Below are 24,538 nucleotides of genomic sequence, written 5' to 3'. Positions count from 1 at the left end.
CCACGGTCTAGCTGACACGTTGGTGCTTGGCCAAAGGTTGGACTCGGTGACCCCAGAGGTTTTTTCCAACCTAACTGATCCTGTGATCCTGTGACTCCATGGACCCGCCACGCCCACATCATGGCGGCGCCGCCCTCAAGATGGCGACGGGCAGCGGCCGCGCCGCGCTCAAGATGGCGGAGGGGGCGGGCGCAGTCGCGGAATCGGGTCATGGCCGCGCCGGAAGAGCCGTGAGGCGGCCGGGCCGGCGGGGAGCGAGCCCGGAACGCGGCCGCTCCGAGCGGGGCACGGGGAGGCGGTGGCGGCTGCGGCGGGGCCGCGCGGCCGCCACCATGTTCCGCTCTGGAGAGGTGAGTCGGGGCTTGGGGGGCTCCGTTCACCTCCCGCTTCCCTTTCGCACCGGCCCCTCGGGGCGCCGGTGACCGGGGCTGGGGGAGCCGGGAGCCCCTCAGGGCGGGATCCGGGCTCGGGAACGGGGAGGGCGCTCGGCGGTGGGGCCGGGCCGCCGAAATGGCTCTCCCTGGGGTGTTTTCTGAGGGGGTCACAGGGGCTGTGTGGTGAGAGCAGCCCCCCTTCCCCTCAGGAGGTGCCGTGGCGTTAATGACTATTTGGGCTGTGGTTTCGTGGTTAAGGTGTGGGCATGTGGCAGGAGAGCTGTGGGTGGTCCGGTGCTGGACTGCAGTGTTGGTGTGTGTATGTGTAAATATATATATATAACCATATACACACGTATACATAGATGTGGTTATATAACTCTTAAGGTTATTGAAACGGATGGCGCTTGGAGGAAAGATATAGAAAGAGACGGCTGCGATATATTTAGAAAAGAATCAGGGACAGTCACTTTTCCAACTGCAGACTAAGTGGAATGAATGAAAATGTTTTTTTTCTCCCCATTCCAAAGCACCAACAGCAAAAGAGTGGGTGAAGGTACTGTGGCTCATGTGAAGTTTTGTACTATCTCCATGTTGTCTTCTGAGGGAGAGCCTTTTGGTTTCTTCATGCAGATGGAAGTACTTAAAGATCCAGGTGTTTCTGTTTTGTCTCACTTTAAAAATCCTTATCAGACTCGGGGTATCTGTCTACTCAAAAGTGTTGCTGAAGTTTCTGAGCCAGTAGCTTTGCTCTTTTTTCTTTTTGTTTCCCCCCCCCAGGAGGTTGTAAGTGAGGAGAGTGAGGAGGAAAGCAATGGTGTCAACTTGATGGAGTTCTCAGATGAGATCCTTCTGCACATCCTCAGCTACGTCCCTTGCACAGACCTTGTTCTGAATGTCAGGAGAACCTGCAGGAAACTCGCAACACTTTGCCTTGACAAGAGTCTGACGCATACAGTTCTCCTTCAGAAGGACTATAAGGTGGGGAGAGTAGCTTGCTTCTTCTGTTAGCTGTGAAGACAAATCTGACTTCTGAAAAAACACCAAGTAGAACTTTCCAATGTGTCTGCATGAATGGACTGTTCTTGAACTCTGAAATCAAGCACACAATAAACTGTTTTATAAAAGCATTTGTTTTCCAGAATGCTTTGTTAGAACAGCTCTGTGCTCCCTTAGTTTTATAAAATACTGTCAGTGTAAACTTCTATGTGTTTCTGGAAGCTAAAACAAAAGTAAGTGTGACCTGCCATTTTGTAGCCGTTTGAGTTACCATTTTCTCAAAATATGTTTTCCCTGTTGCTGTGCAAAAAAAATCTTGTGTGTGTTGCTCTCAGGCATGCAGTCAGTGAAACCAGAATTTGTGTATGTGCTATGACAGAAATAAAGCTTGGGACTAAAGGGTTTTATGGGAACTGTATCACCAAGTGTGGGCAAAGGGAAGCCTCTCTTACTCATTTCCAGAAGAGGAAACTGGATGAAGAAGAATGGAAACATTCTTTTTTCAGTTTGAGTTTCCATAGATAGTTCTGCTGAAATAGATTTGCTGGTAGAAAATGGAGGTGGTTCCCATTCCACTCTCAGCTGCTGAACAGCTGTAATGCAGAACTGTGCGGGCTAAGAAGCTAAAGGATGTGTAATCTTAGGAGTCCAAAGCATGGCAGACTGAGGTGCCAGCAGTATAATAATTCTTTGGCTGGGCTGCCATGCCCAGACCTTTGGATGAGCCACATAATCTAAGTGCCAAACACTCTTATTCCCATCTCCAGCTGGGAAACTGAGTCAGTGCCTTATATCTCATTGACTGTGGTTTTGTTTGGGTGCAGGTGAACAAAGACAAAGTGAAGCAGCTGATGAGGGATATCGGGAAGGAGATTTACCAGCTGAACATGGCCGGGTGCTACTGGCTGCCCAGCTCCACCATCGATCACGTAACACGCTGCAAGAACCTGGTGAAGCTCAACTTGTCCGGGTGCCACGTCACCTCTCTCCGGCTCTCCAAGATGCTCTCCACGCTCCAGCACCTGCGCTCCCTGGCCATCGATGTCAACCCGGGCTTTGATGCCAGCCAGCTGAGCAGTGAGTGCAAAGCCACCCTCAGCCGTGTCTCGGAGCTGAAGCAAACCCTCTACACGCCGTCGTACGGCGTCGTCCCGTGCTGCACGAGCCTTGAGAAACTGCTGCTTTATTTTGAGATCCTCGACCGCTCGCGAGAGGGGTTCATGCTCTCTGGGCAGCTGATGGTGGGCGAGAGCAACGTGCCCCACTACCAGAACCTCCGCATCTTCTACGCCAGGCTGGCTCCTGGCTACGTCAATCAGGAGGTGGTGAGGCTGTACTTGGCAGTGCTGAGTGATCGGACGCCTGAGAACCTCCACGCCTTCCTGATCTCTGCCCCCGGCAGCTTTGCGGAGACGGGAGCCACCAAAAACCTCCTGGACTCCATGGCTCGAAATGTACGTCTGGATGCTTTACAATTGCCCAAAGCCTGGATTAATGGCTCTGGGCTCCTGCAACACTTGAAGTTCAACAACCCTTTCTACTTCAGCTTTAGCCGATGCACCTTATCTGGTGGGCACCTGATCCAGAGGGTGATTAATGGAGGGAGGGATCTTAAAAGCCTGACCAGTTTGAATCTCAGTGGCTGTGTTCACTGTCTGGCTCCGGAGTCCTTGTTTCGGAAAGCGGAAGATGACATTGACAGCAGCATTTTGGAAAGCCTGGTAGTGTCTTGCTGCAACCTGAGGCACCTCAACCTGTCTGCAGCCCACCATCACAGCTCCGAAAGCATCGGGAACCACCTGTGCCAGCTGCTGTCCAGGCTAAAGCACCTGCTCTCGTTAGCACTGCCGGTTTGCTCCATCACAGATGTTGCTGCAACCGTGGAGAAGCCTCCCACGGCTCCTAGTTTGGTGCCCCAAACGTTTGGAAGGAAAGTTCGGATTGGGATACAGGCATATCCAAGGAACTTAGCGGACCAGGCAAATCAGAAGATAGAGTCCTCAGTGTTCTGGGCTCTGATGGGAAGCCTCCGGTTTTTGGAAACCTTGGAAATAATTGGGTCCAGTTTCTCCTCTGCCATGCCCCGCAACGAGCCAGCAATTCGGAACTCGTTGCCTCCTTGTGTCAGGGCACAAAGCGTGGGGGATTCAGAGGTGGCTGCCATTAGCCAATTGACTTACCTGCAGAGCCTCACCTTAGCACAGCTGCCAAATATTCTCACTGGCTCTGGGCTCGTTAACATCGGGCTGCAGTGCCAGCACCTGCGGACTCTTTCCTTGGCCAACCTGGGCATGATGGGGAAGGTGGTCTATATGTCTGCTCTCATGGACATGCTGAAACACTGCAAGTGTTTGAGAGATCTCAGGTGAGGGGCTACCCTTGAACATCTCCCGTTTTTGTTTGTGGATCTCCAGAAGTGTAGTGTTTGGTTCGTTGTGGTTACTGTTAAAACTGTAGGAGCTGCAATGGCTTGAAAACTGGGTATTTTCCTTCCTGACTTGTGGAGAAGGGGAAGGCATCGCATGTGTTCCTTGAAGGCTCAGGATGTGCCCTTTAACCAGTGTTTTAAGAGCAAAAAGTGCTGTGACTGCCTTCCTCTTAGATAAGAAAGAGTGGATGCTGCATATTTTGGGAGCTAGCAGCCTGTCAGGGCTGGTTAAATACTATGAGCCTTTGCTGACTTTTTGGCTTTGTCTATATGTACATCTCTTAAATTTCCAGGAAAGAAGAGGTTCCTATACTGTCCAGATAATGTAGAGTTCTCCTCAGGTTTCCCAATGAGATATTTTTCTGCCTTTGGTTTGTATTAAAATCTCACCTGTTTGTTTTTTTATTTCTTTTCTTGGTAATTTACTGAAAACATTCCAAATTTACAGTTTGTCCTGTTGGTGTTCCTCTCCTGGTAGGATTTAAAGAATCTGATCCTAAGGGGTGCACAAAGGAGCTTCATGGTAGCCAAAATGTGCTCGTGAAAGGAAAGGGCACAAACTGATAGTTTCCTTGCACCAGTCCTGTATGAACACAAATGTTATTACTTTAGAAAGATGCTATTTTTTTCTTCCTCCCCCCCAATCAGGTTATTTTGGTGAAAATGCAGAACCTGTTAGTCCCATTGTCACAATGGCACTGTTCACAAAAGAGTCCAAAATGCTGAATAGTTGTGGCAGTAAGGTCACTCTGTGGGCACAGTTCAGTTGCTGTGACTAAAATGGTTGCTCATTGCCTGGGACTGTTTGTGGGCCTGTTCCTGATCCACTGCAACAGTGAAGGGATCCAGGGTGGCTAAAACACCTCAGGAGGGTTTTCATGTTCCACCACTTCCCATTTATAACAGGCAAGGAACATGCAGATCTCTCACCCAGGAGATGGCAGCTGTTGGAAATTCATTTGCTCCATGTCTTGGGTTACGTGAAAGTGTCTTTAACCTTCAGGAGAGCAAAGAGCCACGGAAGGACTGAGGGCTGGAGAAGGACGCTTGGGTGTGCAGTGTTCCTTTGCTCAGCCTGGGCCCTGTAGTTTCCAGAGGCTTTGAAATGGAGGCCAGGAGCAATAAATACAGGTGGGAGGCAGCGTAGAGCCTGGAATAAAGGCTGGAACAAGGATGTCTCCTTTTACCATGCTTCGATGCAAGGTATCATTCCTCTTTCCTGACTAAGATCTCATGTTTTATGTGGGCTTAAGATGGTTTTAGTGTTTAGCACTTCCTCCTGATAATGTAGTTTCCTTTTCATTTGACTGATTCCCTGCTGTTCCCACCCTTTTTTTCCCTTCCCAGTTTTCCAGTCTAAGGCGATCTTCCAAAGCAACATTGCCATCTAGCGAGTGAAGGGCGGCAGTGCAAGCGTGGCTGGCGTGTCTCAGGGATTCACCTGCAAATCTGCTGTCAGGATGCTGAGCTTTTTGTCCTAAATTTTCTGAGCTTTTTGTCCTAAATTTTCAGTGACCCAATAATGCTGTTGAAAAATTGAAGAGGATGCCCATCTCTTTGATATTAATTTTAATTTATTACCCGAAGTGCTGATATGCTCTTAGGATCTCTTCAGGCAATGCCACCCGACAGCAGTTGCAGGCTGAGACTAAAACAGAATTTATCAATTAACAGGATTAAGTTGCTGAGATACCCCTAGGTACTACAAAAGCTGTGCAGAGATTATCCAGATCAGGTTGGGACCGACAGCTTGTTATCACCTAATGGATTAACCTTCTTGGAGCTCTTGGCCTTCCTGACCCAATGACTGAGATTCCCAAGTGCTCTGAAGCCCTGTAGTAAATCTGCTCTAAGCAGATGAACTCTCCTGGTAACACCAGCCCTGAGCAGGTTCTGCTTCCTGCAGGCTGCTTTCTGTGAGGGAGTCACCCAGATATGCTGCTGGTTAAAACACAGGCCCCACATTGGCCAGGTATGGCTTCACTGTGTCATTTTGTTTTCCTGCTGGATTACCATGACAGAGGATCCTGTCTCTCTTCTCTGGGCCAAGTGTTTAGGATGAAGATTGGGTTGATGATGGTTGTTCTTCCCATGGGCAAGGAGTACCTCTGATCCTTTGCCAGGGATGGTTGTGGTCACTCTCTTGGTCCCAGAGGCTTAAGTTCTGCATCACCCTGTGTGCACTGTGTGTTTTTCATGCCTGCTTCTCTCTAGGCAGTTTTGATCAGTGCTTGTGCACTGGAGCAGAATCCACATCACCTGCTCAGTGGATGTCAGGTAGCAAAAGCCAGGCTGTGCTTGTAGGACCAGAATGGATCTGCTGCTCAGCACCAAGGCTTGTCTTACCCAACATACTTTCTGGAAAACTTGCAAAACCACGGTTATTCCAGGGTTGCTCCCTGCGGGCACCGGAATTCTGCAGTTTAGGGCCTTTGTGCCCATTTGTGTCCTTGTCTGTCAGCAGTGGCGACACTGCTCGATCCATTTGCCAGGGCCCCATGAATGCGCTGCCTTCCCTCTTGTCTGAGAGCTGTCCCAAGTGTGAATTGCCCATTGACTTGTTTTTGTTTATTCCCGCAGGCTGGAACAGCCGTACTTCTGTGCGGGCGCCCAGTTCTTCCAGGCACTGAGTCACTGCTCCTCTCTCCAGCGGCTTTGCATCGTCTCCCGGAGCGGGACTCTGCAGTCTGACGCAGTGATGTCATTCATGGCCAACTGCCTTGAGGTCATCATGTGCCACATGTTTATGGGAGAATCTCTTACCGTTTGCAAAAATCTCCAGCAATCCATTGTGCGGAGGTGAGTGCGGAAGGGGGTCGATGGGGGATTTTTGGAGCTGCTGGAGATTTATCTCCGTTTCCTTGCTTGCCAAGGTTTATATGGCTTGGAGCGCTTGTTCCAAGAAGCTAATAGGTACTGCGTAACTGCTTGGCAGGTAAACCGGCCTCTTACTTTAATAACAGTGAATCAGTGAAGTATCTGAAGGTATCATATGAATTTTTGATTCCATTCCCACCCATGTTCTCTGCAGTTCCGTTGGCTGAGTTGAAGCCCTGGGTGTAAAGCTCCATCATAAATCAAATGACACTTTTTTGTGTAAACAAAACATCTGCCGACATTTTAAGTACTGAGAGATTTGACCTTGAAGCTTTCCTCCTTTCCCACAAGTGACTAAGATAATTCTCTGTCCTCTAATCACTTGTAAATGTCACTTACTGATAATCCCCTGGCAGCGCAATTCAAAGCCTTTAAAGGGTTGTTGTGAAGGGTTTTTTCTTCTGGGGGATGCGTGAGGGGGGAGAATTGGTACAAACTGCCTTTGCACGTTTGGCAGTTCTTAAATGCATTTTGCTTGGCCCCTTGCAGTGTTCTGAGCCTCACGTGGTGGGAAACGTTTGTGTGTGAGCCGTGAACTGCATTTGAAAAGAGAGCTTTTAATTACGCTTGGCATTTGGAAATCTTCTAATAGTGGCAGTCACCTTACAAAATATTTCCCATGCAACAGACTTTCCATTATTATTTTTTTTTCTATAAGGCTTTTTTCCCCCCGCCTTCAGTCTGTTTTCTTTGTCACCTACTGTTGCTGGGCCCTGTTAAGCTCTAATAAAAATTTCAAATCACATGGCGTTATTAGTGCATCCTAAAGGGTGCTCCTCCCCCCCCAGCCTTCCTCCAGCTTCAAACTGACTTATTACACTTGGCTTGTTTCCGTGGAACAAATCCAGAAGAGCCTGTGACTATATTAGCTCTCTACCAAACTGCTCCCGAGATTGTTACTGCCTCTGAAAGCCTCTGTGTCCTTCTGGGATAGGGATTGTTGGAAGACTCTGAGTAAATTCCTTGTGATGCGACAAGGATTCTTTGAGTTTGTTTTTCACGGGGCTTCTTATCTGTAAAAACATTTCTGGTTTGATTTCAGCTGTGCTTTGGGGATCCTTAGAAAGAACCACAAATCCACAGTTCCTGCTTTTTATTTTCCCTCGCCTCTGAGGTGCCGTTGCAGCACTGGCCAAAATTTAGATGTCCACTTACTGGGCAGAAATACACCATTCTGCAGTATTTTCTCCCTTGTTTTCTCTGTCATGGACAGAATCTCGCTGCATTCTGTACCTCTTTATAATCTAAACCCTGGGAACTTTCCAAAGAGCAGCTGATGCCTCATGGAAATGTTAAAGAACTATTTTTGTATTTAGCGACAGTTCTGGCTGTCAAACTTATTTTTTTCTTTTGTATTTTATTAATAGCGACACTTGTATCAAAACAGGATTTTTTGAAGGTTGGGTTTTATAATATTTTTTTCTTTTTCTGCTGAAGAGAGCATCTGCTCCCTCTGCAAATTCTACACCTGAAGTCATAATCCTCTGTGACATTGTAATTGGTGGCTCTGGAAACGATTTTGATGTCACCTAAGATTATGACTTCAGGAGGAGGATAAGTAGGGGGAGCAGATGCTCTCCTAAGCAACAAAGATCCCGTTCTCATGCAACTGTCTCTAGTAATAAAATGGAAGGAACAAAATACAGAAAATGATGTGTAAGCAAAGCCTGGAGTCTTCCATGAGCCATCAGCGAGTCTTTACCACGTGACTTCTCCAGTGATCCCATTCTTATCCTTGCACAAATGTGCCTTCAGATGGAGTCAGGAATTGACTTTCTCTTGGCTGCATTTTGTCTGCTGCTCCAAGGGCAGAGAGATGTGCAGTAAAATCTATGTGTGTGAGCTTTAACCTGTGGGTGAGGCTCTAATTCACACAGCATGGCTTCCCCTAAAAGTGTGCTGCTGTTGTCTCTTTAATCCAAGTTTTACATTGGAAGACCCCATTGGGCAGCAAGTTGGAAGTTATATATCCTTGTGGCAGAATAAAATAAAGTGAATTATCCTGATTTTTTTTTCCCCCATTTGTTTGGAATGTGTGCAGGTGCTGCATGAGAAGCACGGAGAGGGGTGGAAAGGAGGGACCAGAATGAGCCTTTGTTTGTTCCCTATTCTTCAGGTCCCAGTGAGGATCACAGTTCCTGCTTTAGGGCTGTGGAGATGGTGGTGTTTAGGCTGAGAGATGGTTTTGAACAGGGACATGGGGCTAAAGTGACTCCCATTCTCCCAGTGCCTCTAAAAAAAGAAATGTGAGTGGGAATGGGAAAGGCCCAAGGCTGAGCTCACACCAGGAGTTTGCTGCAGGAAGTAGAGCTGGGAGGGCTTGAAAATGCAATGTAGTGCAGGGTAGTCCTTTTTCAGGTGTGGATGCACAGCAGGTTTGGGTCACAGAAGAGACTGGGACCCATCTGGGGAGAACAGACTTGTTTCAGCTGTGGAATTGTACCGGAAGATGGTGTATATACAGGGTGTGGTGATGGGAGCTTGGGAATTAAATCTGCTGCATCACACTGATGACTTACAGCATGATTCCCAAACTCTCCCCTTTGACTATAAAATGAGGTTAGTGTTATGTATTTCTGTTCTACTGGCCTGAAAAGATACTTATTCTCATGTCTCTTGGTCTTGTGACAGCTCTGAGCCAGGCCCTGTGGTGTCCAGCTTTCTGGTCAGCAGTTTCTGCTTGAAGTTTGCTGATATTTGGGACAAACTAGTTCGTGTATTGAAGTCAGTAAAAGCCTCTGATTCAGTTCTGGCTCTTTTGCAATGACACACAAGAGGCAGAAGGGGCTCATCTGGAGCCTCATCAGCAAACAGGAGGCTTGCAAGGGCAAGGTCTCCTCTGAGCTGTAGAGAAGACTGTAAAGATTGTTTCCCTCTGGGCAGATAAATCATTGCAGTGTTTTTCTTTATTCTTTTTCCTTCACCGTGAATGGGAGGGGTGATCTCCTTTATGATTCAGGGAGATACTCTGCACATAAGAAGGGCCTGTGGTTAGAGTGGGAGATGTGGCTTCAGTGATCCATATCCACTTCCCTGATCTTCCTCAGGTTTCACATGACGGTGGTCTAGTCTCAGTTTCTCTGTAAAATGACATTTTTTTTCCTATCACATGGTGCTCAGCTGCTGCCACACTTCAGATAGCAGCACATCCAACAAACACAATGTTTTCCATTTTATGCTTGGACCCAAACTTTGCTGAAGTGCTCAGCCCCAAGCGCGTGTTGTCTCTGTTTAAATAAGTCTCCTGTTGAAAGCACTGCAGCAGTAATTCCAGAAGCACTAAAATACCACAGTTTGAGGCCCCGTGGTTGTAGGTTCAGGAGTGACCCCAGACCTGTTGCTGTGCCAAGAGGCTTCTTTGCAGAAAAGGTAAAATTGCTTCTCCCTTTGGGGCTGAGCTGCTGTGCTGGGATTCTTTCTAAAGGCTTGCACAGAGCCTTGTGTCCAAAGGCAGGTCCGAGGGGATGATTCTTGCTACCGAGAGCTTTCCCGAGGCTTTCCAAACTGTTATTTTGTGGAGTAGTCAGTAGATGGAGCTGTGACCCATGGAAGGTCCCACCGCTTGCCGAGGCTGCGTGCTAAATAATCGTATTTATATGCCAGTATTTCTCTGTCCCAAAAATGCTGCGGGCAAGGAATTTGGATGACTTCAGGCTTGCACAGCTACATGGTGTGGTTAGTGGGCACTTCACAAATGTGCAGGAGAAGTTACTTTCCTGGTGAAGCTTACAATTGGAAAACAGGCTGGAAGAGAGGATGGGAAATGCTTTGGCAAATATCCCCTTGGCCTCAAGGGCAGATTTTTATTTTCCAGTGTGTGCCTTTAGAATTTTGTCGGTTTTAGCTGAAGTGTTTAAATAGCTCCTGCCATTGTAATGATTTCAAGGACTCGACAACACCAGACAATACAAGCCCATGAAAAGTCCTTGGAAAAACATCTTAGAAAAGGATCAAGAAAGCTAGGATAAAATAGTAACTAAAAAACGAAAACAAACAAACAAACAACCACTCAAAAACAAAACGCAAAAAACCCAAACAAACAAAAAAAAAAGCAAAACAAAAAACCTCTAAGAAGACAGTGTCATTAGGGATTCTTCATACAGATAGGGAAAGTGTCATGGCGTAGAGGTGAGCTGTGATTTATAGAAATGGAATCCAAGCTAAGCCACAGCAGAGAGAGGAAACCCGTGGTGCAGCCGGAGTGTGTTTTGGGGTGGTGGGTGGGCAGCTGGGCTCTGCTGCTCGTGTGTCCCAAAAGTGCTGTTGTGAATTCCTGGGAGCTACTGGGAGACAATGCAGAGGGCTGGGGCTGCCTGGGGCGCTGGAGCAGCATCCCCCCGGAGCTGTGGGGTCAGAGTGGGGTCGTGGCAGTCCTCACCCAAGCTCTCTGCCCCTGCTGCCCAGCCACGCTGGTGCCTGTCTCCAGCAAAAGGCACTGGTGCAACTCGGCACTGGTGAGGCCACAGCTCGAGTGCTGTGTTCAGTTCTGGGCCCCTCACTATAGGAAGGACATCGAGGGGCTGGAGCATGTCCAGAGAAGGGAACAGAGCTGGGGAAGGGTCTGGAACACATGTCTGATGAGGAGCAGCTGAGAGAGCTGGGGGGGCTCAGCCTGGAGAAAAGGAGGCCCAGGGGGGACCTTTTTGCTCTCTGTGACTCCCTGACAGGAGGGTGGAGCCAGGTGTGGGTCAGTCTCTTCCCCCAGGTAACAAGCGACAGGATGAGAGGAAATGGCCTCAAATTGTGCCAGGGGAGGTTTAAGTTGGATATTAGGAACAATTTCTGCACCAAAATGGTTGTCAAGCACTGGCACAGCTGCCCAGGGCAGTGGTGGAGTCACCATCCCTGGAGGGATTTAAAAGCTGTGTAGATGTGGCAGTTGGGGACATGGGCTTGGCACTGCTGGGGGAACTGTTGGACTCAGTGATCTTGGAGGGCTTTTCCAACCTAAGCAATTCTGTGATTCTTTGACTGGAGTGACTTTCAGGTTAACCAGTGTTGGAAAGTGCGGAGAATTTTACTCGTTTAGGGCAATCTGCCCGTTCTGGGGATCCAAGACCCAGAGAAAGTGAAACACTTAAGTTACCCTGTCTTCTGCCTGTGACTGCTTAGTTTGAAGTGACTTTCACAATAAGATTCCTGCCACTTTCTAGGAATTGCTGTTTCCATATGAATTGGATCTTCCAATTCAATCTTCTGTAGCATTACCTAAATTTCTCTCTGCTTGTTATTGCCCTTTTTTAACATGAAACTCTTGGCTGGATCTTACCTTTTCTGAAACTGCCGATTCCAGTGGCCCTGTGTGGCTGTGAGAGCTATCATGCTCACTGAAGGGAAGAAGCACCCTCCTGGGATTCAGTTGCAGAAATAGGGCTTCCAGGTGGGAGCAAGGAGCTGAAACTGAGTATTTGTAAAGTGCTGAGTGAGCCAGTTCCTCTCCTGGCATTTACCACAGGACTGAACTATCACAAATGAATTTTTGCTCACCTCAGGGCTAAGCATTCCTCCCTGCCCTGGATATCCCTGCAGTATTCCTCTTGCCTGGCTTCTCATTGTGGGCTCAGCCTCCGAAAATCCCTTTTTGGGTAATCCTTTTACTGTTAGAGGGGGCAGAGGGGGCTGTAGGAGCAGTAGGTGTGTGCAAGATCTTTGAATTCAGCTGAGTCCTGCAGCGTCGCTCCCGCACTGCTGCATCGGATTTACACTGCAAAAAGCTGGTATTAGCACCTAGGGCTCTTTTAAGATTTGCAGGCTGGTTTTACATCCCTTCAGCACCTTCTCTTCCTTCTGACCTTGAAGAAGTCCTGTGTCCCAGAGCCAGTGGTGGCTGCTGATCCCTCCCCGGCAGCCTCAGCATGCCGCGGGCTCCGGCCCTGCAGAAGTGGGATTGCAGAAGACTTAATGTATCGCCAGGCTGGTGGAGTGAATCATTAGCATCCTGCTCAAGCTTTCATTGTCTGTTTCATTTCCTGCTCTTGGAAACCCCTGAATCATTCTGTCACAGACTGAGTAACAAACTGCATCCTTGTCAGCTTGCGTTGCCCAAGGATTCCTTGGCGGGCTTGGCAAAGGCTGACTGCTCGAGGTGTGGCCCAGACACCTTTGCTTCTACCAGGGATGTTGTTTATGGGTGGGTTCAAATACTTTATGAGCCAGCACAGCTTGTGGTACGGTCCCCAGTTTGCCATGTTAATTTATCGTCTTTTGAGGGTACTCACAAACCCCCTTCTTTAAATGCATTCCTGTGGTTGACCCAAATGGCTCGTTCTAACTGCCAGCTCATGTGTTTTGAAGGGAATTCAGTCCTGAAACCTTCCTCAACGGGTAGATTGGTTTGTGCATGAAATAACTTTCAGGGATTGTCCTCTCTCTCTTGGCTGAGAAATAATATTGGAATAGTACTGTCGTGCTTTCTCTTCATGAGGGTGTAAAAGGCTGAACGGAAGCATTAACTGCAGCTTTAAAGCATTTCCATAGTAAAATAAATCTAATTGAGCAGTTATTGCAGTAGCTTTTTAATTTGTGGAAGAGATTAGGAAATAACTTTCAGCTTGCTCTGGCAGAGCACTCCCCTAGGACGTGTCCTGGGCTCTCTGGCATCGCTCTTTGGGCTCTTATTCCCTCCCCCTCTAATTGTCCAGTCACATTTGACTGATGCAGAGTTCAGCTGGCAAAATAATGTAAGAACCTCAATCTGCAGGCGTGTTTGATACAAACCTCAGTTCACAGGAGAAGTAGCAGAGTGCCATTCATGCCTTACAGGGAAACCACAGCAGAGAGATGTAATTTGCCTCTGCTCGGGATGAGTCTGATGTGTTATTGCTCCTTCCCTGTGGCCCAATGCAATGGCAGATGATGCTGCCTTGGAGATAACGGGGGAAGAGTTGGCAGTGATGTGTGTGAAGGATTTCCAGAGTCCCATCTACACCCCTTGGTCTCAAGTTGGAGGCTGTAGTGATGGGATTTACAGTGAGGGAGAATGACAGGCTTTGGGAGAATGTTGGTTTGTCTGTGTGGACATGAAGGGATGAAGACACCTCTAGAGGAAAACACCTTATGGAGAAAATATCTCATTGTGTGGAGTTAAGAGCAGCCAGAGGAATCACAACAGCTTTCCCTGGGAACTTTTTAAGTCCATTTCTGAGATTTGGTAATGAAGTCTGCTCAGTGCTGGCACTCTGGCAGGACTGGAGAGAGAATGGCGCTAAGGAATGGGTCTGCTTTAGAGTCAGTGTGGGGAGGCTTTGCACCCCTCTTGAGAGGCTTCTGGGGGATGAGTGGAGGGCAAGAGTCCTCCCTGCTCACATAGGAAGGGGTCTGGGAGAACCCCACCTGCAGTTTCTTTGGCATGACTGGAAAATGCTCTGGAGAAGCTTCACTGGCAATCACTGTAAGCAAGGAGAGCTTTTGCAGCTCCCTGGTACTGAGGTCAGGACACGGCCAGTGGAACAAATTTTAAGTGGTTGTCTGGCCTTCCCTGAGAAGACAAGGAAAGTGTGTGTGTGTATGTTGGGTCATGCTGCTGCCAGCTGCTCCAGCTTGTCCTGGCACTTCCTCCATTCCACCCTGCCATGCTCAAGGAAGGGAGTTTCCAGCCTGGCTCAGGTAAGCTGGCTGAGGCTTTCAAGACAGATGCCACACTTGAACTTTGAGATGTGAGCAAGTCTCCCAGAGAAAACAGGCTTAGGCTGTGCCTGGCAGAGGATTAACAGGGGTTTGTGAGTGTAGATCAAAGAGCTGCGTACAGGGCAAAAAGTGAGTTGGTCCCAATTCTCTTCTCTTGGGAAACTTGTGCCTCTCCAGAAGCAGCTCACCAGCCTGTGGGGGAGGTCTGGACAGAGAGGGGAAAAGGTGTGCAACTGCAGCAGAGACTGGTTTGCATTTGAAAGTCATGCCAACCAGAGTCCACCTCTGCTCTGTCCCTGCTGTGCTGTGTTTCCCTAAATCAAGCTTCTCCTGGTTTCCTTCCTTCCTTTCCATCTCTGGAACCTCTTTTCCCATAAGCCAGCTCAGTTTGTGGAGTTCAGCGATCTGGCCTTGATCCACTCCTGATACACTGTATTTCCTCACTTTATCTGCTGTGTGCTGCTTTTGTTGGCAGTGCTCGGTTATCCCACCTTGTGTGCCCTCTCTCTTGTTTGCCAGCTTCTGGGAAGTGGGATGTGCTGAAACATTGGAATTTGGCATAGGGCTTTCCTTGGGTTTCTCTGGAAATCTCAAGGGGAAGTACATTCCTCAGCCCCAAATACTGCCTTATCCTTTCCTTACAAGTAAAGAAGGTAAGTTTGAGCAGCACCTAACACAGGGGAGCTGTCATCTTCCTGAGTCTGTGAGTTGCAGGGAGGTATAATCCATCCCTCCAGGCTGGCTGGTGAGATTCCCCATGGCTTTGGGCTGCCCTTTGGCTCTCTCAGCAGGTGGAGTCTGCAGGGGACTTGCTGGGCTCTCTGGAGAGGTATGTCAGTGTTTGCCAGGAGATAACTGCATTCCAGGGAGGGACTCCTTTGTCTTGCTAAAATTGAGGAAATCTGATCAAAGTGCAGCCTTGCTTTAGACTTTTTCTCTTTCTTTTTGACTTTGTCACTGACCTACATATTGAATCCTACCACAGTGGTTGGAAGTAAGTGAGAGTGTAGTGTTAGGCTATTTACCAAGCTGTTCACTTGAAAATAACCTTACTGTGTCCAGTCCACACCTGTTCTGGGATAATTTTGGAGACAAAGAGCAAACCATTGTTAACCCTTTCATCCACGTACAACGTGTTCAAGATCTAACAGCAGGGAGACATTGTACCTCTGCTGATGCCAGGAGGAATTTGTGACATAGGGTGTGCTTTGGTGTTGTTTCCCAGCTCTGTGGATTATTCCAACCAGCTGCTGAGGCCCGACTGGCTCTATGTCCACATCCAAATGAGGACACTTCAGAGACCTTCTTGTGAAAGCTCCTGCTGGGTGGTTGTTGGTTTGGTGTTGAGTCTGCTGGACCAGAGGCTATGCTGGAAAATATAAGTGTGGGGGGTGTGTTTTCTTTGTTATCCCAGTGGTTGTTTCTGATTAAAGGATCTGTTTTGGAGGGGCTGCAAGTCAGTTGCCTAAAAAACTTGCTTTCATTTAATTAATCGTGATGAGTTTAGTCTGGAGGTTTTGTAGAGCAGAGCAAGCAAGCATATCCTTGGCTTTTTCCCTCGGAGCAAAAAAAAAAAAGCAAACAGGGTTTCATGTCTGAAACTGCAGCTCTTTTGTCTCCCCAGGTCGACATCCTTCTCTGTCCTTTGGGTTTTAATTTTACAAGCCATGCGTTTGCAGAGGTGGATGGAGTTTGAAGTCCATCCAGGTGTGGAATGAGGAAAGAACCCTCAAGAAGATTACAGGAGCTATTCTGCAACTCATTAACTCACTCTCTTCCCCTTCTTGTTATCTCCTCCCCATGCCTGAGGCCTTTCAAACTAGTGCTCTAAGTGCCTCTCACTTAATCTAGCCCACCTGGACAGGTGTATGAAGAAAGGAATTGCCTTCCGGGGAAGGACTAAAGGAGCATAGATTGCAGAGGGAGGCTGCTTTTGGGAACTGCTAATCCCAGTTTAACATTATGACAGCTGCTCGTTAAAATCAGGGTGTTTTTTAACAGGCAGTTAAAGGAGAGGCTTTGCACGCACATTTAGCTGAGAATAATAGTGAACCATGTGCATTTGATTTTTTTTTTTTTACTTAAATCACGCAAATTGTACATGGAAAGAATTCTCCGGCATCAACTTGCTGGGGTTTGGAATTTACAAGGTTTGCAGTAACATACAGTTTCCTGTTGAGGGGGGGGGAGAAAATTACAAAGCTTTCTTTTTTTCCTTTTTTTTTTTTTTTTTTTTTTAAGATGAAGTTCAAACCCATCATACAGACCCAGCCTCTTTGGAAGGGACACTGAGTGCATTGGGGTTTTTCATTTGTCTCAGTGGCAGTTCATCATGTAAACTTGTCTGGGTTCTTGTTTTTATAGCTACATGTAAAGGCTGCTTATAAACTACAATTTTGTATATGGTGAGAAGGCAGCATGCAGATCCAATTTGGGAGAGTCTGTATACAAAGGAGGAAGCAGAGGTTTGTTTCCCTTGGGGAGATGGCAGTTTCTTCCTTGCTGAACTTCAGTAAACTTGGTCTATTAACATGATTTTCTCTGCAGGACTGTGGTGTTGGATAAGAAACATGAAGAGCTGAGGCAGAGGAGGGACTATCAAAGAGACATTTGACTGTATTTTATATGAAATCACTGCAGACTTTACCAGCTGCCTCCCAGATCAGCAGTTATTTTGCTGGTTGATTTCTTGAGGGCAGTGCTGTGGAAGTAAGAAGCTGCACAGCTCCTACACAAGCCCCCAGATCCACTCGAGGAGCCGTGTCCTCTTCTGTCAGCCCTTAGGCATGAGGCATGATGGGCAGGTCTGTGATGCAGAAAGATATAAAATTGCCCCGGGTAGTGCTGGAAATCCTTACTCCTGCAGCTACTTAGGCAAATGAATTTAACCCACCAGGACTGAGCAACTAGCCTGGGAAAGGGTGTTTCTCTGCCACATTTTTGGCAGCTCCAAATAATTTGTGGATGGAAATATCCTTTCTGTCTCCCAGGAAATGCCAGTCTCTTGCGTCCCTTTCTTCAGCTTTGGCCGTGGTGCTTCCTGGGGTTTTCATGTGTGTTTCCAGCAGCCGAATCTCCAACCGTTCCCTCTCTGACAGAAATCTGACCGTTTCAGAGCTAGTGATGAGCTGGGAATCTTCCAGGCACTCATCTGTCAAAGAGAAGTTTGTTGAGCAGTGAGCTTCTCTTTAGGCTCAGCACGGCCTCCAGGGACTGGTGCTGCCAGTGTGACTCTGCCTCCCTGAGAGTGATAATGAACTGGTCCTTGTCACACCATTCAGGGGAAGCATCTTGGTGGCACAGGGCTAAGAGTCACAAGCCTTTTTAATCTTAAGGTGTAGCTCTTAAGGGAAATTATGCTACAGTTTTACCCCCCAGCTTTAAAAGACTGAACTCTTGCTATACCACAGTGAGTAATACTGTTTCTCTTCCCCCACTCTTCCTCACAGGTTGCTGTCATGTAGGGTACTGGCTGATGGGGACTTGTTTTTTTTTTCTTTTTGTGTGGTTCTTTCTACATTGTTTAATGGCTTTAACTTTTGTAGATCTCTTCCTCTGCTCTGCAGCCTGGATTAAAAAGGAGGCTGCAGTGTGTGTGAGTGTGAGCACACTTAAATGCTTATCTGCACATCTGAGCTTTCTAAACTTGCCTGTGCTCTAATTGCAGAGTGTAGACTCTGCATGCAGAACAACCCAGCCTGAAGTGATAATCCCAGGCTCAGCCCCCAGGGAATGCCTGGCACTGCTCTGGCCTGATTTTCCTAATGGCTCTGCAACTTGCTGCTGGTTTGCAGGTGGTTTAAATTGTTATCTCTGAGCACCTTGCCGGGCTTGGGCAGAGCTCTTGGGATCTCTGGTCCTTTGAGAATACCTGTATTTTGTGATTTATTTATTAATTTAGAAAATCTTCCTCTCTCCCTGTTTTAGGTGCAATCTGGGCTTGTGTCAGCTCAGCACACTCACTGAGAAGGGGTGCAAACCCAGCCTGCACTCCCTGCTAACACAGAGAGGGAAGAGAGGGAGACCTGGAGTTCCAGCTGCCCCTCCTGCCTCCTCTGAACAACCCTTCCGTGCCCCCACCCCTGCATGATCGATATCCATGCCATTCCTTTCTCTTGCACTGGAGAATTGGTATTTTTCCTTGGCTAATAACCTGTGTCTGATTTAGTTTCCAGGCAGAACGCCCTGCATTAAATGTCGTCATTTTCCCTCTGCTTCATGAGGACTTGACAGAGGTCATCAGAGATGTCCCCATGCGGCACTTGGATGAAATTACCTTGTTTAAGAGCAGAGTGGCCGAGGAACCTCCCAATTTGTGGTGGTGACTGTCACAGCAGGGAAAGGACAAGTCAGCGTGAACACGTGGAATAGCTTCTTGTTGGCCTGGATTGCCCGTCTTCGGCTCCTGGCCACCTCACTGGATGCTGTACAATCACTTTAACCAGGTGCAATTGCAAAATAATAATAAAGAAAAAAGCTGGTCCTTTGCAGTGGGGAAAAATCTGTTGGATGTTTGCTTGCATCTGAAAATCCTGTCTCAAAGGCTTCTGGAATCTTGATGAGTATTTCCTTGCGGTTGATATGAATTGTTTCGTTATTTTGCTGAAGTTAAAGGTAAGAGAGACTGACTTAACGATGCTCTTTCCCCCGTGTCGCCTGGTGTCTTTCCCAAGGGCCCCTGTGTACGTTGGCAGTGTGCTTTGTGATGTTGGTGGAAATCATTCTTTGCTTCGGTCTGTTTTTGGCAAAGTAGAAAGCCTAGGCCAGCTGAGAGGCACAAAAATGTGTTGCTCAATTGAAGTGCATCACATCTTTTCTATGTTACAAATAGGCATTTGTAGTCACACACGTGCAGTCCTGGATATTTAAAGGGGTTTTTTGATGGAGAAGTACCACAAGGACTCTTCTTTTTATTTTTAAATAACGAATTAAGGTCATTAACACCTCAATCATGGTATGTTCTTGCTGATGCTGTTTCCAGTGGTCTGGTGGAAGAAGTTCTCAGCTCTTTTGGAAATCCTTGTCTTAGGGTAGATGGTGCCTACAGTAAATAAGTTGAGGCTCAGATCTGATTTATATGCAGTCTGTCTTGCAGTGTAGATGGGAATGTAGTGTTCCAGTTCTGTCCTTATATCCCATGCCTTGAGCTCATGCTAATTTTAGAGATGTTATGAAGTATTTTCACAGTGTGATTTCAGTCGGCTTCTCTGCTCCACAGAACTTCCTCAGGCATCAGTAGTGGTCTGGATCACTTTCATATTGCCTTATTTACTGAGCACTTTTGAAAGCATCAGACAGCTGTACCAAAAGCCAAGTAATGAATTCCTGGAGCTACATTTCTGGGTGGCATAATTTCCCTTGGTAGCAAACCAGGTCTTTCTTCTGCAAAGCAGCTACTGACCAGAGCTGTCTAAATTCACCTAAATCCCGAATGTGTTGAGCAGTGCTTTCCTGGGGAGGCCCAGAGTTGTCCAAAGATGATATCCCCATCTCCTTGTCAGCATTTTCTGCACAAGATGCCATCTCCCAAACAATGTTCTGCCCTCAGCGTTCATAGGAGCCCTGGTCTGATGGGCTAGATTTGAGAGTAAAGTGCATCTCCCAGCTTTGCAGGACTTTCCCTCCTTATTTTCCTGTCAGCCAGGTGTGAGCCTGCCTAAAAGTCTGTCCTGCAGGTGTAAATCTTGAGCCAGGCTGTGATAACCCTTGTGCTTGGAGAGGTTACAGTATAAGGAGCAGGTAAATGTCAGGCTCCTGCTGGCACAGGTCTGTGCCTCGATGGAACCGAGCCCTGCATGGTTTGCTGGGGTTCCCTCCCTTCCCCTCTCAGGACAGGGAGCCAGCACAGTCTCTGGTTTGCAGTTGGCAGCAGGATGGCGAGGCTGGCTCGTGCTCCTCTGGGAATGCTGCAGCTGAGCTCTGAGCCCTCCAGAAGCGTTTGAGGCTCTGCCTCAGGTTTGGCTCCGTGCAGGTGAGTGTCAGGAGCTGGTGCCCTGTTCTTGGCATCCTGCTGCTCTTTTCCCTCCCATTCTCCCTGATGAGGTCATTCTTTCTACCTCTTGTCATATTACTTGCCTGTTTGAATCCCTCTCTCCCTTTCCAATAGCTTTCTGCTCTCCTTCTACCCTCACTTCAGCGCATCTGATGGATGTTTTGGCAGAAACATGAGCTGCTGCTCTGTCCAGTTCAGGCCACTTCAGCTCTGCCTGGTTTTTGTCCAGGTTTCTTTCCTAGGATAGCTAGTGAGGGTTAGAGAGAGTGTTTGCAAAGCTACTTTCACCTCCTTGCCTGAAGCATTGGCAAAGCTGCTTTCTCCTCCTTGTACCTCTGGCTGCAGGGCAGGGCAGAGGGAAGGCTGAGGATATGGAACCAGCTCTCTGATGCCTGAGGGAACCTGTGTAGTCCTGTGAAGGAATCCCAGCAGTTTGGTACGTGCTACAGGAGCGAGGCTGTTCCCACCCTCAGCAGGGATTTCCCCTCCACAAACAGGCTGTGGCATCAGCAAGAGCTTGGTAGTGCTGCCAACTCACCTGTTCCTGTCCCACTGGAAAACCTGGATGGAGGACAGAGGTGTTCAGAAACCAGCTGTTGCTTGATAGTGCTGTTAACCCTTTGGTCTTGGGATTGCAGTCAACTGATGGAACAGGCTGTTCCTTCAGCTTGGCACATCCATATCCACCTGCCTTGTGTCTTGCTGGATGGGGGCAGCAATCAGGCATGTTTTATAATGCTGTTATTCTGTTGCCTGGGATATGTTGTTTAGGCATCTGTATTTGTGCAAGTGGGTCAGAAATCCTGGTGATGCTACCAGGTACAACCAGGGCTAGGAAAGGTCACCCACAGGTGATAAAGGTAGTATCCCAAATTGTGATAAAGAGATAAAAATTCCTTTCACCCCCAGTTCCGGGCCAGTGCTCGATATCTCTACTAGAAATCCTCTTATGGTGAGTGAGAATTTCCGCTGCTTCTGCACTCCAGGCAGGATTCACCAGATGTTAATAATGTGCTTATTTTCTCTAAGTGCTATTTTGGCATCGGTGTTAATTACAATTTATATTCTGCAACATTTACACTGGGAAAAGAACCCACCCTAATAGTCCCCAATTGGCAGAGCTGGGCTATTAAACACAGCTCCATATGTTCTGAGCGGAGCAATGCTTGGGACTCGGAGCCCACTCAGCGCTCAGGCTCCTGCAGGAAGCCGTAGAGGAGAAGAGGGGAGTAGAGAGATGGGTGTTCTGCACCTGGCTTTTATTTAATATGAAATCCCCCCTCCTTTTCTCTGTTCTCTGTCCCCATCTCTCCAGAAATCTCCCTCCTGCTGTCTGTGAGCATCTAATGAGGTGATCTCTGAGCCTGCTGATGCTGCTGTCCGTAGTCTAAAACAAATGAATTCAATTCCAGAAGGTGCCCTTCTCACAGGGAGTGCCTCTGCAGGATCCTAGTCCCTGCTGGCCTGTTCCTTGCTGTGCTCCCAAGCAGACCTCCAAGCTTTGGGAACTGCAGCAGAAGTCTTTGCTTTGATCACCAACAAGGTGTCCACGCTTCTGTGGGAGAAGGATACTCTGGGACAGGTGCTGTTAGTGCCTAAAATCCGCTGTTGTTTGCTGCTCTGCTATGTCCAAAGTCTTGTTTGGTGAAGTGGCATTTGGTTCCTGCAGGCTGGGAGGCTCTGGAGTGACAGTGGTTTTGGTGTGGGGAATTCGGAGTGGCTAAGTCATCAGTATTCCCCTGGGTTTCTTAGGAGCAGTGTAGGTTAAAGGATTGCCTCCTCAGCTGTTTGCAAAGCTGATTTCATGGTCTCTTTGGGAAGTGACAGTGTATCCACTGCTCCGTCTGGGGAAGGAGCTGTGTGGTGACAGCCTTTCCTCCCTTTGGAGAGCTTGGGCTGCAGTCACTTGTCTGTCGGGGAGGGGGTTTGGCAGGAGGAGACGAGATTGGAGTGAGAGGAGATAGGGCAGGATGGAGTCACGGACCTTGCACTGGAAGCCAGACACACTGCAGCTCTCCTGCCTGTGTGATGAGATGCACAGGCAGCCGGGGTACTCCAGCAGGAGAATCATTTCCATAGAAACCAATTGGGATCTTGTACGGGGAATAATGATTAATAGTGAAGGGATGTTGCCTCAGGCCCTTTTCATTTTTTAGGGGGCAGTGAGGGACAAACTGGGGCACAGGTAAAGGGACAGGCAGACTCGAAAACTAATGGAAACCATCCCTTCTATTAATTTCCAGGGCAGCTCCCCCTCTTCTCCTCCTACCCAGCCCCCAGTGCTGCTTCCCAGCTTTCGTCAAATTTTCAAAATGGCTAACCTGGTTAGAAATAATCATAATAATAAAAAAGGATGGATGAGGTCTGACTACTAACATTGTTGCTGTTAGCAGCAGGATTTCAGCCATAAAACATGAAGCAAGGGAGGCATTGACCTTTCCGCTGTTTGAAATGAATGGAGACATCAATATCTATTGTTTTGTGGCATTGACCTCTGACGCTCTCGGTTCGCCCTCCCCTTTCTTTTTTTTTAATTTCCCCCTGACACTCGAGGAAAGGGGTCAGTTTGTACCATCTATTGATCCCGATCTTACTTGGTGATAGGGAAATAATTAGAATTTTAAAGATCTCTGCTGCACGCTGGTGAAATACATACAGAGAGGCACAGGCTAAGCCCCTGCTTGCTGCGTTGTGTTCTCCCCCCTTCTTGCAGAGATCCAAAGCTCTGAGATCTGAAGGAAGACAGATCAATATAGGTTTAATCATTATGGGGGTTTTATTTCAGTTTTTTAAATGGTAAAGTGTAACGTTTTATGTTAATGTTGTCGGAGTCTGGCTGCCTGGTGCCTTGTTTTATTTATTCTTTTAAGTAGCCCCTTCTTTTGTGAACTTCATCTATGTACAGAGAATGTGAAATCAGGCATTGCTAATTAGCTGTATGACAATTAAGTAATGTAGCACAAAACCATTAGGACACTGGATTTGTTTTTGAAGTTTGTCCTTTGAAGTGGAAGCTGCAACTCCCTGCCCAAGGCTGCTGGGGAAAATGTTTTTCTATCAAAACTTTCTTTGAAAATAAAATGTCAGTGTAAGAGTCCCTATTTCTGTCATCTCTCCCTCTAAACAGCGGGTGGAAATTGTTTCTCCTTGTAAAAACTGCTGGCATTGATAGAAAAGGGGAATTCAGGAAAGCATTAAATGGGCAGTTGGTCTCCAAACACCCTCAGTTCTGGTGGAGATGTTACCAAAAATGCTTGTTTGGAAGGGAAGGGTGCTGCGTTAGGAGAGAAGACCCAGCTCACGACCTTGGAGATGGCAAAGGGAGGTGGCCCTAAAACTGTGGGTTCAGCTCTGACACCCCAAGTGCCATCAAGGTGACAGCCTGGTCACGGACACCGACAAGCTCCTGGGTTTGGGCTCCTCCATCCGTGCGCTCGTTTGACACTTGTGTTTGCATCTGGCCCTTTGTCCTCGTAGTGAGTCGAATTCTGAATGTGCAACTTTCATGTACGCTGGTGGCATGTAAAACTTCAAATAAAGAGTGAAACATTTGGAACCAAGTCTGCCTCCTTGCCTCCTGCTTCCTATTTCCCTCTAAATCCGGAGCCCAAAGCCCAAATCCAGTGCCTCCCAGGAGGCACACTTTGGCACTGCGTTTTGAGGTGAGGAGTGTGTGGGCAGGGATGTGCCTGGGTGCAGCCCTAGCCTGAACTGGGAGCTGTGGAATGTCACTGGGAGCACCGGGGTGAGCGCTGCTGAAAGAGGTACAGCCCCACTCCCCCAGGCCTGAGGTTTTGGGATGCTGCTCCACTCACCATGGTGCTTGTGGCTGAGGGCTCTGCTGAAGAAGGAGCTACTTTGTGTTTAGGAAATGCTTCTCCTCCATGGATCTTGGAGCACTCAGCTGCTGAGCCGTGCTGCTGTGGGACAGAACACTCAAGGTCAGGTTGGATGGAGCTTGGAGCAACCTGGCCTAGTGGAAGGTGTCCCATGCTTGAGAAAATGTGCATCCTATTGAGCTGACTCTTGTGTTGTTGTTTCTAGGGGTAGTGGTACACGGAAACTGGGCTTCAGCACCTACTTTGGATTGAGAAAATCTACAAAATAAACACAGAGGAGGTTCGGCTTTGTGGAAAACGGTGCAGCTCAGATACCCACGTGCTTAAGTCAGCTCACCCCAGGTAGGTGAAGTAGAGGAGAGCGTCAGAATGGGGATGTGATCAGTTTTTAAAGGTGAGTGAG

General features: G+C 47.9%; 1 protein-coding gene across 2 annotated transcripts; it reads left to right on the top strand.

The window, feature by feature from the left end:
* The first annotated feature begins 256 nt into the window (after positions 1–256).
* FBXL18 (F-box and leucine rich repeat protein 18) lies at positions 257–23,856 on the top strand. 2 transcript variants are annotated; one of them, XM_032704238.1, is made up of 5 exons: positions 257–350; positions 1,155–1,355; positions 2,198–3,738; positions 6,382–6,600; positions 18,473–23,856. In XM_032704238.1, exons 1-5 carry the CDS (start codon positions 333–335, stop codon positions 18,627–18,629), a joined length of 2,136 nt encoding a protein of 711 aa, XP_032560129.1. In that variant the 5' UTR covers positions 257–332; the 3' UTR covers positions 18,630–23,856. The 2 variants fall into 2 exon arrangements, with proteins under 2 accessions (XP_032560129.1, XP_032560130.1); XM_032704239.1 differs by lacking the exon at positions 257–350 and adding an exon at positions 457–557.
* Positions 23,857–24,538: the final 682 nt, after the last annotated feature.

The sequence above is a fragment of the Chiroxiphia lanceolata genome, chromosome 16, assembly GCF_009829145.1.
Source record: "Chiroxiphia lanceolata isolate bChiLan1 chromosome 16, bChiLan1.pri, whole genome shotgun sequence".
Lineage (NCBI taxonomy): Eukaryota > Metazoa > Chordata > Aves > Passeriformes > Pipridae > Chiroxiphia > Chiroxiphia lanceolata.
Note: the sequence above shows the minus strand (reverse complement) of the source record. Positions and strands in the feature narration are given on the sequence as shown.